Source organism: Uranotaenia lowii, chromosome 1 (assembly GCF_029784155.1).
Source record: "Uranotaenia lowii strain MFRU-FL chromosome 1, ASM2978415v1, whole genome shotgun sequence".
Taxonomy (NCBI): domain Eukaryota; kingdom Metazoa; phylum Arthropoda; class Insecta; order Diptera; family Culicidae; genus Uranotaenia; species Uranotaenia lowii.
The window spans coordinates 2,176,754-2,191,479 of record NC_073691.1 but is presented as its reverse complement, the minus strand read 5'-3'; the positions used below and the strand labels follow the sequence as shown (position 1 = coordinate 2,191,479).

Genomic DNA, 14,726 nt, shown 5'->3' with positions numbered 1-14,726 from the left:
GGCCCGCCGACAAAATTTCAAAATTAAATTGACCCGTTGGTTCAAAAGGTTGCTCACCCCTGCTTTAGATTATGATTTGAAATCTCAACATCAAGAAAAGTGTTTTTCAACCTTGATGACGGATTTTCGCATTTTTTATGGGTCAACACTGATTTACCTAGAAGAAAGGTCTAAGCAAAGATGAAAAATCAATTTTAGATAAGGTTAGACAAAAAATCAGAAAATAAGAACTATTCATCTTGGTACTGCACTAAGTGCTCTACCAAGATGGATTTTTTTGCCAACCAATGCATATTTTCATGCAACTATGCTATAAGGGGATGAAATTTACTTATTCATAGGCAGAAATATACAAAGCGTAATTTATACTGAGAAGTGTTTTTGAAATTGTTTTTAGGGCTGGATATTTCCATTAGTTACACTTTGCATAAACAACTTTGTAAAATCATTATTTTTATCTATATCCTTTGTTGCATAATTGAATATGCTGATAAGCTTACTGTGCTTAATTTTGCAACAGTTGAAACACAAATTGTTTAATTATTTACAGCCTGAAACAGCTTTTAAGCCAAGTGACATCAACACATTTCAGGTGTCGTGTAGTGGAAATAAGCGACGAACCCTCACGCTATAACAATAAAAATTGACTGATTGAAGTACCATCTTAAAAAAAAGATCATCCTGGATGATGATAATACCTAATCAAAAAGCTCCGCGTTTATGAACCACGAAAACTTGTAATCACTTGTAATCCATCAGTATCTGGCAACCCTCGGAAGAACTTTTCTGTGTGGAGTCGACGTTTTTTTTTTGTTTTGTTTCGCTAGGTGATCGCGAATACTTAGTAGTAGGCCCTGATGATATGACGATGCGGCGGCTGAAGAAGCAGATCTCAACATAACCGGTGTGTGTCGAGCGGGGGTGAAGTTTATTCGTCCACTTACATGAATCTCGTTCGTTCTTGCGCTCTCTCACTCTTTTCCTCGACAAATGTGGAGTATGTGACGACGACGAATCTTAGGGTAGGAGGGTGGCTTTTTACGGGTCGGTACATTTTCTCGGCCTACTACAAGCGATCGATTTGACGGTGGCCGGTCGTGGTGGTTACCTGTCAGTTTTCAGTGGATTGTTTCTTCTACCGCGAATGAATAAACACATTTTTTTTTTGCTTCTTCTGCAATTCATTCCGGCCGCCATCAGTTGGGTTGGTACACGCTAGTAGATCGAGTGAGTGAGTGAGAGCAGGAGAGCGCCGCCGCGGATTTTCGAGAGTTGCCTCTGATGGATTGTGGAAGTAGCGATTAACTAAAGCCGGTCGCGCTTGGGGTCGGTCGATTTGACGAGAGGGCGGCCGGGTTTCTGTTTGTGTTTGCTTACTTACGGATGAATGGGTGGGTGGGTGGTTCGGTTTGTTAGTTAGAGTTAAAGGCGTTCGCATGTGCTGCAATTGTCTCTGAGAATGAGGGATTGTGTTACAGATTGCTGGCTGCCGAATCGTCGATTTCTTGTCGATCTTTCCTTCTTCGGCAGCGGATCGGTTTGTTGCTGCTGGCAGATTGAGGAGTAGGTCTTCCGGGGTGTGCAGAGGTGGGCAACATTCTTATGGTTGGGTCGGGTTTTTTTTTCTTTAATTCTTCCAGAGGGGGGTAGGAGGGTACGGTCCACTTCTTGAGCTTTTCCTTTCGTTTAGGGCGGATCGGATAGTAGTCCGAGTCCGGAATACGACGAAACCGATGGCGATGCGGTTTTTCCGCGATGGACCTGACAAAGTGCGGACGAGTATAAAACCGCGTCCCGACCATTGTTGGAGCACAGTTTGCAAACAGTCCTTGGTTACATCGCACACACCACAGGAGGTTTCCAAAGCACTCAATAGTTCGAAACGACTAGTGAAACGAAAAACTTCAATATCAAAATGAAATCTTTCGTAAGTAAACGAACTTAGTGATAAGTTTTCGGAAGTGTGAAAATCAAATCCGGAAGACTCAACAAGAGTGATGGACCACATCATGGTTGATCGTGAAAATCTATAAACCGAGAAGCGTTCAATGAACTGTTCTTAACAAGTGGCTTAGAAGAGCTGATGAAACATCACAGCAACATGGGTTCAAGTGGGGTTTCTTGTGGGAACATTTAGTGAAAAGTGAAACTTGACGCATATTTGGATAAAACAGATGCAGTCAAATAAAATACAACAATGAGGATTGAAAAAATGTGAATAATAGTTGCTTTGAATGCAAAAAAAGATGGATGAATTGATTATGTGACAATCATGACATACTTTCAATCTAAGTTTAATTGATAACTTAATAACATTAACAACATTTCATTCAAATATGAAATGTTTCTGAATAAAGGCACGGTACCGTGGGTGAATTAAAATGATGCTTCCGAGTGCTTCGCTTTCGTAGAACTACTCAACAAAGTAGGCTTACAACACAGATTAGAATGAAATGCTTCCACCGCAATGCTTCAGTTTTTTTTGCAATATCGTTTATGTTTTCTTCAAGATCGCTAAGATTTCGAAATCTTGTCTCCGTTAAAATCGTACCAAATGTAATTCTAATATTATGAAGGATCAATCACCGTAATTTATATTTGTAGATTTAATTTATCAGCCTAGCGGTAAAAAGTGATGTCCTTTTTAGTAAGGACATCTAAAGATTATGATTTTTTTTATATAGCTGGATAGAAGGTTAGATGAAATGAAAGATGTTGAAAATGAGCGGGTAGAATTTATTTAGAAGCATATCATCACATATCAAATTTTTGTTCCTCACGGGCCTACTATTATAATTTTTCGTAATCTCTTCTGATTAGAATTCGCCGTGAAGCAGTCCTCATCCAACCAATTTCAGTACTAAAAAAAAAAAAAATCAATGATGTCTAAAAATATCGTTGTAGCTAGAAACAATAATTTTTTTGGATATTTAGGTTTACAGTAGTTTTTCGATTTTATCACTGTTCGATTTTCCAATACTAGCTAAGCTCACGCTCCATTTTGTCACGGTTATTGTTTCGATTTTATCACGTTGTTTTTGGGAATCATTCAGAAATCATTTGACGTTTTTTTTTCTATTTTAGTTTCAAGTTTCGCCAAATTCACGGTTTTACCATTATCACGGTGAAGCGTGATAAAATTGAAAAACTACGGTATATTTAAAACGGATCGAATAAATTTTCGTTTTCTACTGCGTCAAATTCATTTTAAAATAAATTCATTTCTATTTTTAAAATTTATTTCAACCAGTGAACAGTGCATTCGGTTTTTTAGAGAGAAACAAACAGGTCTTAGAAATTCCTCCTTGTTGGTTCTTTTTTATAGAATCATCAACTTTTGTTTTTGGGATGTTTTCGGCGGTTTCAGTCAAATATGTGATGAGTAAACGATTTTTATCACAACATTGGACGTTTCAGCTTATAGCTAGCCTTTATCAAGGAATAATAATGTTAACGAAATAACGAAACATCGTTATTCCTTGATAAACGCTTATTAAAAGCCGAAACGTCGGATATTGTAATAAAAATCGTTGTTAACCTCATATGTGACTGGGACTACCGAAAACGTCCTAAAAACATTAGGCATACCATCGATAAACAAAATTTATAGGTATTCATAATTCAGCGCTCTAATAAAAATTTTGCATTTTTGTTTACTATCCGATCCAGGAATCTGATTCAGAGTAAAAATTTCAATTCGATATTAAAATTGATATTTCAGTTCGGAGATATTATCATAATTCAGTTTGATATTTAAATAATCTTTTAAAAATCTTATCTAATCCCTCCTTGATACAGTTCTTGCTACATACAGTCCTAATATATGGTATGTTTGCTTCAAAGGCTTGTTATAAATCCATATTATGGTGAAGGTTGTAGCACACTAACAGATGTGTTCGCAATTAGTGCTTACCGAAAAAAAAACAACTGAAACATGCAGTGTTTTGTACAACAAAAATGGCAGTTCTCCTCAAGAAATCTAGACTTACGAGACAATTGTGTGCTTTGTCATTTGTTTTGTTATCTTCGCATGTAAGTTACGGGCCCATAAAGATTTGTCTAACGATTGATTAAGAATGTTCCACTAGCCCTAATGTGATACGTTTCTTCAAGTAAGGTTTGTTAGCTTTTCACGATCAGGTCCACCTCGAATGGAAGAAAATCCCCTTAAATGATCCCCTCATTCTATGTACAATCTTTCCTCCAAATCCCAAACAGATCGTTGGATCCGTGTTGCTGCTGGCTGGCGTTGCCTCCGCTAATTACTGGCACTACGTGCCCCAGGACACCCCCGAGGTTGCCCATGCTAAGGCCGAACATCTGGCCGCTCACCAGAAGGCTCGCGGTCTCGTCGGAGCTGGCCCAATCGATACCCCCGAAGTTCAGCACGCTAAGGCCCAACACTTCGCTGCCCACGCTGCCGCCCGCGCCGGACACGCCATCCCACACCCAGCCCCCGCTGCCCACTGGTACGCCGCTCCTGCTGCCCACCACGATTGGCACGGAGCTGGTGCCTGGCACGGAGCTCAGCACATCCCAGTCATCCACAATGGAGTCCCAGTCGATACCCCCGAAGTGCAGCATGCTCGTGCCGCCCATCTGTCTGCCCTGCACGGTGCCTCCGCTGGAGCTCACTGGTCCGGCCCATCTGGACACGAAGATGATGGTTCTTACCGCCCAGAACACCACAACTACTACTAAGTGTTGTGTACTCCGACGATCAACCAACCAAACAAGAAACCCTTACCCGAACCCAATAACCTCTATAGTAGGCCTTAGCGCGCTTGCTTTCGGCTGAGAGCACTCTCAATCGAAGCAAGCGAGACCACAATACTCAAAGTCACTCACTGCCCCAGCTCCTGAATCCCCGCTTTCCTATTGTAAAAAGTATTTCAGACGCTTGTAAAGCGTCGGAAGTATCTCGTTACATCAAAGTATTATAAAGAAAAAAGGAAAAGAAAATCCACAAAAGATAGTCATCGCCACTAGCAGTGCGAAACAAAACCAATCGTGATCTATACGAAAATTAAAATCAAAAAAATATTTTAAGGAAAAAACAAACACTAGTTAGAGCCTAATTCAACTCAGTTCAAGCTATTGAGTGCGTATCTGTCATGTGGGGAAGAGTTTTCTCACAATTCTCTGCATTCCAGCTGGGATTTTCTCTGACATCAGGAGAAAACCTCATCCGGGAATTCGTTTTGTGAGTCTAGCTTCCAATCATCGAGGCAGAGTGTAAGAGCAAAAAAGAAGTATAGTAGTATGTGACTACCGATTTTCCTCGTCTGGATCTTCTGTAGCACATAACAGATTTCGGAAATCGAATCGATCGAAATTAAAAATTGAATGGGAACTCTCAATTTCCAATTGTAAAAAAACTGTACACACTCAATGTAATTTTTATCTTTAATAAAGAGAATATGCAATCAAATGTAAATACTGCGTTTTAATCTCCAACTTTTATAGCAGGGCGTTTATATATTAATTATGATGGAACAAAAAACACCATCAGAAATACTCAAATCTTAGCCTGACTGAACAATCCCAATCGAGGTGGAACGATCGAAAAGTGCTAAAAGTTTTAAAAACGAAACAACGCTTAGAGTAAAGATGCCAGAATATTTCCAGCACGTAATCGTTCCGGCTAAATCCAGACTATTGTATCTAAAAACCTGGCATAATTTGGCCATTTGATTTCAAAATTTTCAACCCAATATTCGGTCAATATGTGTGCAAATTTGATCAGATTCCAGCAAAAATTGTGCAACAAAAATCAAGAAGGAAAACACTTTAAAACATTTTTTTTATCGAAACACATCAGCAGATTTTAAATCGTATTTTATGTTTCCCAAAAATTGAACGGTTTTTGGGAAACATAAAATACGATTTAAAATCTGCTGATGTGATTCGATAAAAAAATGTTTTAAAGTGTTTTCCTTCTTGACTTTTGTTACACAATTTCTGCTGGAATCTGATCAAATTTGCACACATATTGACCGGATATTGGGTTGAAAATTTTGAAATCAAATGGCCAGAATATGCCAGGTTTGTATGATAAAACTTTCTCAGAAATTTGATTTTGGACACAAAAATAATTGATTATACAAACTCAATTTGAATTTTTGTTTGCGTTTGAAATATAGTGAATAAATCCGGGCGAAATCAGGGTTTTTTCTGCGAAATGCCGGCAACCAGGCCGGATCGGGGCCTCTCAAATTTTGTATCCGGATAAAAGCTGGACAATCTGACACGCTAAGTTTAGAGTATGTTGATTTAAAAATTCATTTTTTTTTTAAATTGTTAGTGCTTCGTCGACGAAAAAGAGAAGGCTTGGGTCCTGCTTTTGACATGCTGTTACACATTTTGTACGCTGACAACGGCGGACATTCCATTATGACGTTTCTTCATAATCTTTCGGTAATTTAAAAAACAAACACACACATAGGGGAAAGTCGGCTAAGACGGACACAGCGGGTAAAACGGACACAGCGGGTAAAACGGACACTTTCAATATTTCGAAAAGTACAATGTTTGGCACAAATCTAATGATGGGAATATGTTCGTCTAAGTGTGTCAACACTTTCGAGACCTTGTGTTTATTTATAGCAAGCATGGTCCCATAATAGTAAACAAAACAAAAAAAAACTTTGAGGATCCATTATCTGATGTAATTTTCTCTCCTCATAAAAAAGTTTATAACTCGAATAATTTTCGAAAATTTCAACCGTTTTCAAAGGTAGAGTGTTTATGAGGCTTCTTTTTAATCATTCGGAGGAAAATCAGTAAATTTCGGTCCAAGGACTTGAACAACAAACGTTTTGAAAAAAAGTTGCTAAGGCGAGTAAGACGGTTTGTTCTTCCACATGCCTTCAGAAGACCTTAGCAAGAGCAATTGTCGGTCGGAAACCACTCACCATCTCAAACAGGCCATTAAAAAATGTAAAAACATGATCTCCGGTGAAGAAAGCGCCTATAAAATACGAAATTCTGAAACCACACTGTTTTGCTTCTGGCCTCGGACCAATTGGTTCCATTTTGGTTGAAAAACGTTTTCAAATGCTTAACTCAAAAAAATATCTAATTTTACAGCAATTTTTGTGGCAAAATGTACCTTTTTTGTACAGTTTCCGTTTTACCCGACCATTTTTGAAAAGTGTAATTTGCAAGCATGTTTTGAATAGCTATAAAAACGGTCTAGATGAAGGAAATTTACTAGTTCCAATGGTTAATGCGTTAGCAAACAACCTAAACTGCCCATCTGCACGAAAACTGCGATGAAAAAAGCAATATCTGATTTTCTATTGCGATTCTACCTTATGGTGTCCGTCTTACCCGACTTTCCCCTATAGGATCTCATCATGTTTCTTTGAAGAGATCGCAATTCTATTTAAGACTGAAGCGTACATATTTAAAGGATATTTAATGGCTAGCATCTTACTAATGCTAACACCACCAGCCCACAGAAAGAGTACTATGTATGCCGTGACCGAGACTCGATCTCACCTGACCTCTGGCTTAGAAGACTTAAACGCTATCCTCTAAACCACGGTCGGGAAAAAATTTTGTGACGCGTTCGTTGTTTGCTGTTCCTGTTCAAAGTAACCTCACTCACCTCACAAGTGTTTTCAATCCAACAAAGGAGTTCAATTTTTAGTTCATAAGGTCGAACTCAGCTTTGCTCCCTCGCCAAAGGAAAAAAGGGAGAAGTTTTGAGTTAGCAGTTCGAACTCCGTTTTGAACCATTGCAAGAAGGAATTAGGGATCTTAACTTTAAGTTCATAGAATCGATTATGTTTTGATTCTCAGATAAACTTAATTTTAAGTTTAAAAAAGGAGCGTGTAGAATGCCGAATTGGCTTAATGATATCATCTACAAATTTTTTTGACGTCTATTTTTAACTAACTGGGAGGGATGCCAGGCCAACTTTTCCTCTCATGTATACGTGCTCAATTTTGACTACCCCTTAACGAATACTTTTGACCCGTTATTCAATAAGATTGGGAGAACTCCTTTTTTGAAATTAAGTCCCCTTACCCTTTAAGGGGTACTCAGCTTCTAGCCTATGGATATTACCTCATATTTCAAAAGCTCACAGCGGACAATAATTACCCTTTATTGCAAAGGTAATTTGCGGGGCTGCTTATGGGAAATGTGTTCGCTGGCAAATAAATTACAACAAAATATTATGTTTCATTTATTTTATTTAAATAAGAATAATTTAATAATTTAAATTTGAAAATTTAAAATCATTTTGCATGCATATCACTTTGTTTACCAATCCACCGCGATTCGGGTTTGAACCATCGTCTTCTTATAAATAATCGCATTCATCCGGAACTGTGCAGTGCTGGAATAGTAATATGTAAAAATTAAATTTCTGGTTGAAAACAAAACAAATTTTTAATGAAATACTTAAAAATTTTCTCGTTATACTCAATTTCACGGACAAAGTCTGTCAAGTGGATTTTATGATGCCGTCCTATGAATACATTTTTGTCTGTTATTTTTGGGTACCACATGCGCCATCTATAATGTTTACCCTAAACCACTCTTTTTTTAAATCAATACTTTTTGTTATATCGTTTCATGTTTCCTGAAGCTGAACTTTCAAAATTACTAAACAAATTTAATTTGGTCGAAGTTATGACAAATTTAGCAGATTGGCCTCCTTTGGCACAAAAACAACATATTTGACTTTTTATCACTCCACCACAGTTTTTGCGTTATGGCACGATTCCAGATCCAATCAAAAAGAGTAGAAATTTCGTGGGCGCTATGCAGAAAAAACGGTCGCATTTGGAGGTAGTTTTGTTTATATATTTAGCCAATCATCGGAGTAATCGTTATGAATCATTTGCAGCTTGCACAGATCGTCAGCCTCCTCAAGTACTAGATTTAATTGTTTTCTCCTTGTTAATCTCTGGAAAATACAGGCTAGACTTGTCAATTAAATATTTCTGACTGGAAACCTGCCAGGGGCCCGCTAAATTCTTCGTGTTCCTGTCCATTACGAAATTTCTCAAAATATCTCCCCATTAGCGGTTCCAATATTTTGCGCCAAATTTGACCTCCGTATATGTTTATTTCACCGGTAGGCAGCTTTTTTACCTTGTCAGTCATGTTTATAATGTAGACGAACCACTCACAAAAAGTTACCATTTTTATATAAATTTTCGGATTGCGATTGATATAACTCCTCAAATTCCTTAACTTCATGGAATCAATTACCTTCATTTTCATTCAAATTTTAACTCATTGTTAGATCCTCTACGGCCTTTTATACGATTTACCATATAAACTTTGGTCGAATAGCTGATTTACAGCTGTTTTGATGTTTCCTGCTGGAACTTTCCTAGATTTTTCTCGATCCTACCCTAAAAAATTTGTCAATTAGCTTCTGTATTGGACGCTATCTCAAAAACCACTTTGACAGATTGTTACCAAATTTAGCACACGTACTCACGTACACATTACTTTAGTAAGTAACTTAACTGAAAATTTCTATTCATGCATTCAAAAGTTATCAACAAAACAAAGTGTTCATTTTTTTCGAATACACTGGTGCCATGATTTTTCAGGATCTGTCCTGATTATTGAAAGACCGTCATAATTTTTATAAAAATCTGACATTGTCCTGATTTTTGAAAATTGGTCTTCAGAAATGTCCTAGATTGTCCTGTTTTTCACAAAATTGAATTTGTATTTTACATCAGAGAACATCGAATAAAATACATAGATTAAACTTATTTAACCGATGAGAATCTTCAGTTCAGATATTCATAAAATGGTATTTTTCGATTTAAACTGCACGCTAGCCAAGAAGCGGATCAATAACGTTTCATAAATTTAGGCGTATACAGCACCGGTTTTTACCTTTATTTATGCAATCAAAGCAGAGCTGCTTATTTTTTCCATCAACCTAGGGGTGTCATAAAAATCCTGATTTTTTTTCCCTGAGGTGTCCTGATTTATGACAAAACCACTTGGCACCCATCCACACCCCACTCCTTCCGCTCTGCCGTGAGCGAGTTTGTCAAAACGCTGATTATAGTTTCGACCATTGATAAGTTGAACAAAGTTATCTAGGTAACTTTTTTTAATCCATATATCTCGCGTGAGCTTTCATTACGCAGTAAAAAAAATGTAAACAAACAGTTTATGAACGGAAAAATTCAAAAAACTAACATAAACTAGTTGCAACTTCTTTCCATTTAGAATGTTTGTAACCTGGACAACATATTCTATAAGTGAAATACAAATTTTGAAGTTGTTTTGATAACTTTTGCAGCAGTTTTCTGTGAATTCTTAAGATGTTTCATATGACGTAATGAAAGCTCACGCGAGATATACAAAAAATACATCAAATAAAAATATTGAACAGAGTAACTACTTTTTTTGAGTCATCAAACCTGTAGGATCTCTTATAAAAAAAAATGAGAAATAAATGGTTAGAAATATTTGAATTTGGTAGTCGTACAAGTTGCTAAAGATCAAGTCAAAAGATCTCGATAGTGTGGACAATAGCTCTCATTAAACCAACTGATTGTGGACCCGGTCCTTGAAGGCAACTACGACGACCCAAAGGGCGTATTTGGCAATACGTTGGTAAGTCATTTACTTTCTGGAATCTCTTGAAGTCTTTGTAATTGAGATGCGCTTTCACGAATTTTAAAAGAGTCGATATTGATTCCCAACGATATTGCCAATGCGCTTCTTCTCTTTTTAGAGCGCGAAAACCACTTTAACCAGCCGATTAAATATGATGTGACATCGAAATTTCAATTTTGATGCCAAATGACTTAAAAATGGATAAAATTTCAAAATCTAGCGTTATCTCGAAAAAATTTTTTTGTCAAAAATCAAAAAAAAAATTTTTGTCAAAAATCGAAATTTGTTTTTTAATCATCACCAAAGTAAATCCGGAATTTTTATTTCGATGCCAAATGATTTAAAAATGCATAAAACGTTAAAATCTGGAGTTATATCGAAAAAATGGCCAAATATCGAATTTTTGTGACTCGGTTTTCCGAAAAAACGGCTAAGTCCCAAACGCCTAAAATTTTTTTTCGAGATAACACCAGATCTCGACATATCATACGTTTCTAAGTCAATCATAAGTTTCTAAGTGATTTTTTAGGGAAAAAATCCAAAACTTTGAGCGCTTTACGGTACCCCTAAATCAAGTCCGATTGAGCTAAAATTTTGCACAGGTTACTTTTTTTGGGCCAATCTACAAAATGTATTTGGTCGGTTTTTAAAATTTGATCATGAAATTTTACCCATACACCGTGCACTCCAATTTTCCACCCAGCTGGCAGAGAACAACTTTTTCCTTATAACTTGTTCAAGATTCAAAGACTAAATGAATCAATCCAAAGAATAAGAAGTGCAAGCAGAGGCACTCAAAATTCTAGTTTAGGATAGGATACATTTTTTCCATCGAAAGAACATATAGAAATCATAAAATCTGTGGGTCGAGCCGTCATAATAAAGACCGCTCCACTAGTTGTGGAAACGAGCCTATCTTCGATCCACGATTCCATAGAATATGGTAGCCCAATGCTTTTTTAAGAATCGCTTCAATCAGATGCTCGGATGGATCCCCAAATCCACAACTACACTTTATCAAAATCTTATCAGCCCATGTGTTAGGGGTTAAAAAGCTATCCACCGAAAGAATAAACAAAATTTTACGCTTTTGTCTTGCGAAAAATGGTTGGACTGCTGTCTAGCTGGGTGAAATTTATAAAACGGTACGGTCTAGCAATAAAGTTTTTAAACAGGCACCTGTCAGATCGCCAGTAAGATATTGTTCGTTGACAAGTCTTGTCTGGATGTTCTGGAGAAGAACGAAGATAAGTTTAAAAAAATTGGTATTTAGTACTTAAGATGACTGACAATCTGTGAAAGCCGCAAATCGGGGAAGAATGACCTTAATGGGTTAAATTCCTAAAAATTTCATCAATTTTTACACAGTAAGTCATATAGCACTGCATTACACTTGAATCGAAATTCATCTAAAAAATTATGGTAACACACATAGATGACAGCTTTATCTGATTAGCCGAACCAAACCTGACAAGGTGACAATTTGACACATTTTAGGTAAGAATCAGATAATCTTGTGAAAATGTCTTGATATTTAGTTTACACACAATCAAATTTTATAGTCGTTGACGTAGACGACGTGTGACGTTGACGTATAGACGTTGAATATTTAAATAGTCGTTTCGCTATTTATTAGGACTAAAATTCGGAAAAATCATCCTGAGAACCAGAGTTCCGAATAAAGATTTTGAAACAATTCGATTTTCGGCGATAAACATTTAAAAATATCATTTAATAAATATATCATCCCATAATTGAACAAACAACATCGTAAAATTTCCTAAAGCACAAATTAACAGTTTCGTACTGATGCCACTCAAAAATAAGAAAAAAAAAACCAACTAAAACTCATTTCACTTTTGTTGTGCAAATTGTCTTATTAATTTTAGCACGATGATCTGTTACAGTTTTATGCTGTTTGAAAACCTGTGTGTCTTCTGAAGACCAGTTTTAATTACAATACTCGATTTAAAAGGAACAATTTTGCCGATTGGGTGTTTTATGGTTGACTATTGCTCATTGCCGGCTGTTGATGGCTGAAATTCAAAAAAAAAAAAAACATTTATCCTAATTTTAGTCCAACCATACTTTCGGCACCGCTAAACGCGACGGAGATGAGAACGCCCGATCAGCTTCAGCTCTAATTTGAGTGAAGCCGGACCGGGCCGTACCTCTGTAACATTGACCACAAAGCGGGCGCGAGAGCGTACTACCGTGTGAAAGTAAAAATATTGAAACTGAATGTCGGTATAAAACTGCTTCCAGTCCTCTCGGAAGGTACAGTTCGCAAACAGTCCTAGTCCGGTAACGATCTAGGAGGTTTCAAAATCCTAAGTTTCTTCTAACTAGAACACTCTGAATCCTTCCTTCCGCCTTTTGTGCAGTGTAACAATCAGTGTTTGTTCTAACTCAACAAAAATGAAGGCTTTTGTAAGTAGTGTAACTTTTCAGTGTAATCAAGTTAGCTGTTGCAAATAAAAAAGGATAACAAAAATGGCAACCTAAAAAAGGACTTTTAATATTGGGGGTTATGTGCAAGTGCTAGTATAATAACGGAATTTGGTTTTTCTGTGTGTTGATTCCAGGTTTTGGGATCCGTTCTTCTGTTGGCTTCTGCCAGTGCCGGATACGTTCCAGCTGATACCCCTGAAGTGGCTCACGCTAAGGCCGCCCACTTTGCTGCTCATGCTGCTGCCCACACTGGACATCATTACGCTCCGGCTGCTCCAGCTGGTCATTGGGATAATCATCACCATGAGCAGAAGTGGCACGGACCTCTGCACTTCCCAAAGATCCACAACGGAGTCCCAGTAGAGACCCCAGAAGTCCAGCATGCTAAGGCCGCTCACTTTGCCGCCATCGCCAAGGAAGGTGCTCACGCTCCAGCTTATCACGGACACGATGACCACGCCCACTGGGCTCCAGCTCACCATGAACAGAAGTGGCACGGACCCCAGCACATCCCAGTCATCCACAATGGAGTCCCAGTTGAGACCCCAGAAGTTCAGCACGCCAAGGCCGCCCATCTGTCTGCCCTGCATGGAGCTCATGCTGGATCTTATGCCGGTGGTGCTCACTGGGGAGGCCCATCTGGACACGAAGATGATGGTTCTTATCGCCCAGAACACCACAACTACCATTAAATGGTATTGATCCACGCCATCCCCATTGGTTGGAGATGCCGCTTTTCCAAAGTATCTCTAGCCGATCACCCACTCAAGATGCCAAACCATCCCTTAGGAAAAACTCTCATCTTAGCTGAAGTCAATTTAGGAAAAATAACTCTCATCAACACACGCGCTGCTTCTTTTCTTTCCCTCTTTCGAGAGCACTTTCGCACCCTCCTATTGGGTACTCTCAATAAGTCAACAAATAACGGAAACTATGGATAACTGTCGAAAGGAGAAGAATTTTCCCACTATTCATCATCTCAATGTCAACTGAGATACGGTGGGATTAGCTTCAATTAAGTATGGATAGATTAACAAAAAAAAGCTGAGACAACTTGTTCCCTCTACAGCCGGAAGTGCTCTAACTTTCTGTAAATGTGTTCTTTTCATTTTCACACTCCAGCGATAGACTGGTGGAGTCACTTTGAATCTCTCATGATATGTTTTTTAGCGCTTTTGTTTGATAGAGTTTATATGTATACCAATAATGAGTCAATAAATACTGGTTGTTATGACAATCGTACTTGAGCGTTTTTATTCACTGTTTATTTTGTATGTAAGGTGTGATAAATTTGGAATGATTTTCATTTCTGATAAAATAGGAAAAAGGGAGTCATGCAAAAAAAAAAAAACAAAACAAAACTAATCTTTTTTCTGTAAAAAAAGTAGGCTGTGGAGTTTCGGGAAGCAAACAAGTCCAATATTTTCAATACGTAGGATGTATTAAAATATTTCTGTAATTTTTTTTTTTTTAAACGAACACAAACACATAGGGGAAAGGTTTTTGAGGGTGATACGCTTAGAACATAAGGCCAGAAAGAATTTTATGAATTTACTAACTAAAAAAAATTTAAAAAATCATACAAGGTTTTGATACATTTTGATGTAATATTTCGACTTTTAAAAATTGTACTCAAAGAAGCTTAAAACAAAAACTAGGATGGTTT

At 37.5% G+C, this 14,726-nt stretch overlaps 1 protein-coding gene across 1 annotated transcript; it reads left to right on the top strand.

The window, feature by feature from the left end:
- Positions 1–1,768: 1,768 nt before the first annotated feature.
- LOC129741109 (pupal cuticle protein-like) lies at positions 1,769–14,297 on the top strand. The gene is made up of 4 exons (XM_055732816.1): positions 1,769–1,927; positions 4,219–4,698; positions 12,959–13,039; positions 13,195–14,297. Exons 1-4 carry the CDS (start codon positions 1,916–1,918, stop codon positions 13,750–13,752), a joined length of 1,131 nt encoding a protein of 376 aa, XP_055588791.1. The 5' UTR covers positions 1,769–1,915; the 3' UTR covers positions 13,753–14,297.
- The last annotated feature ends 429 nt before the right edge of the window (positions 14,298–14,726 follow it).

Excerpts from the sequence above, each read along its gene's own strand:
- LOC129741109 (XM_055732816.1), top strand. Across the intron at positions 4,699-12,958 it reads CAGAACACCACAACTACTAC|AACACTCTGAATCCTTCCTT; the intron begins TAAGTGTTGTGT and ends TCTTCTAACTAG. Across the intron at positions 13,040-13,194 it reads CAACAAAAATGAAGGCTTTT|GTTTTGGGATCCGTTCTTCT; the intron begins GTAAGTAGTGTA and ends TGTTGATTCCAG.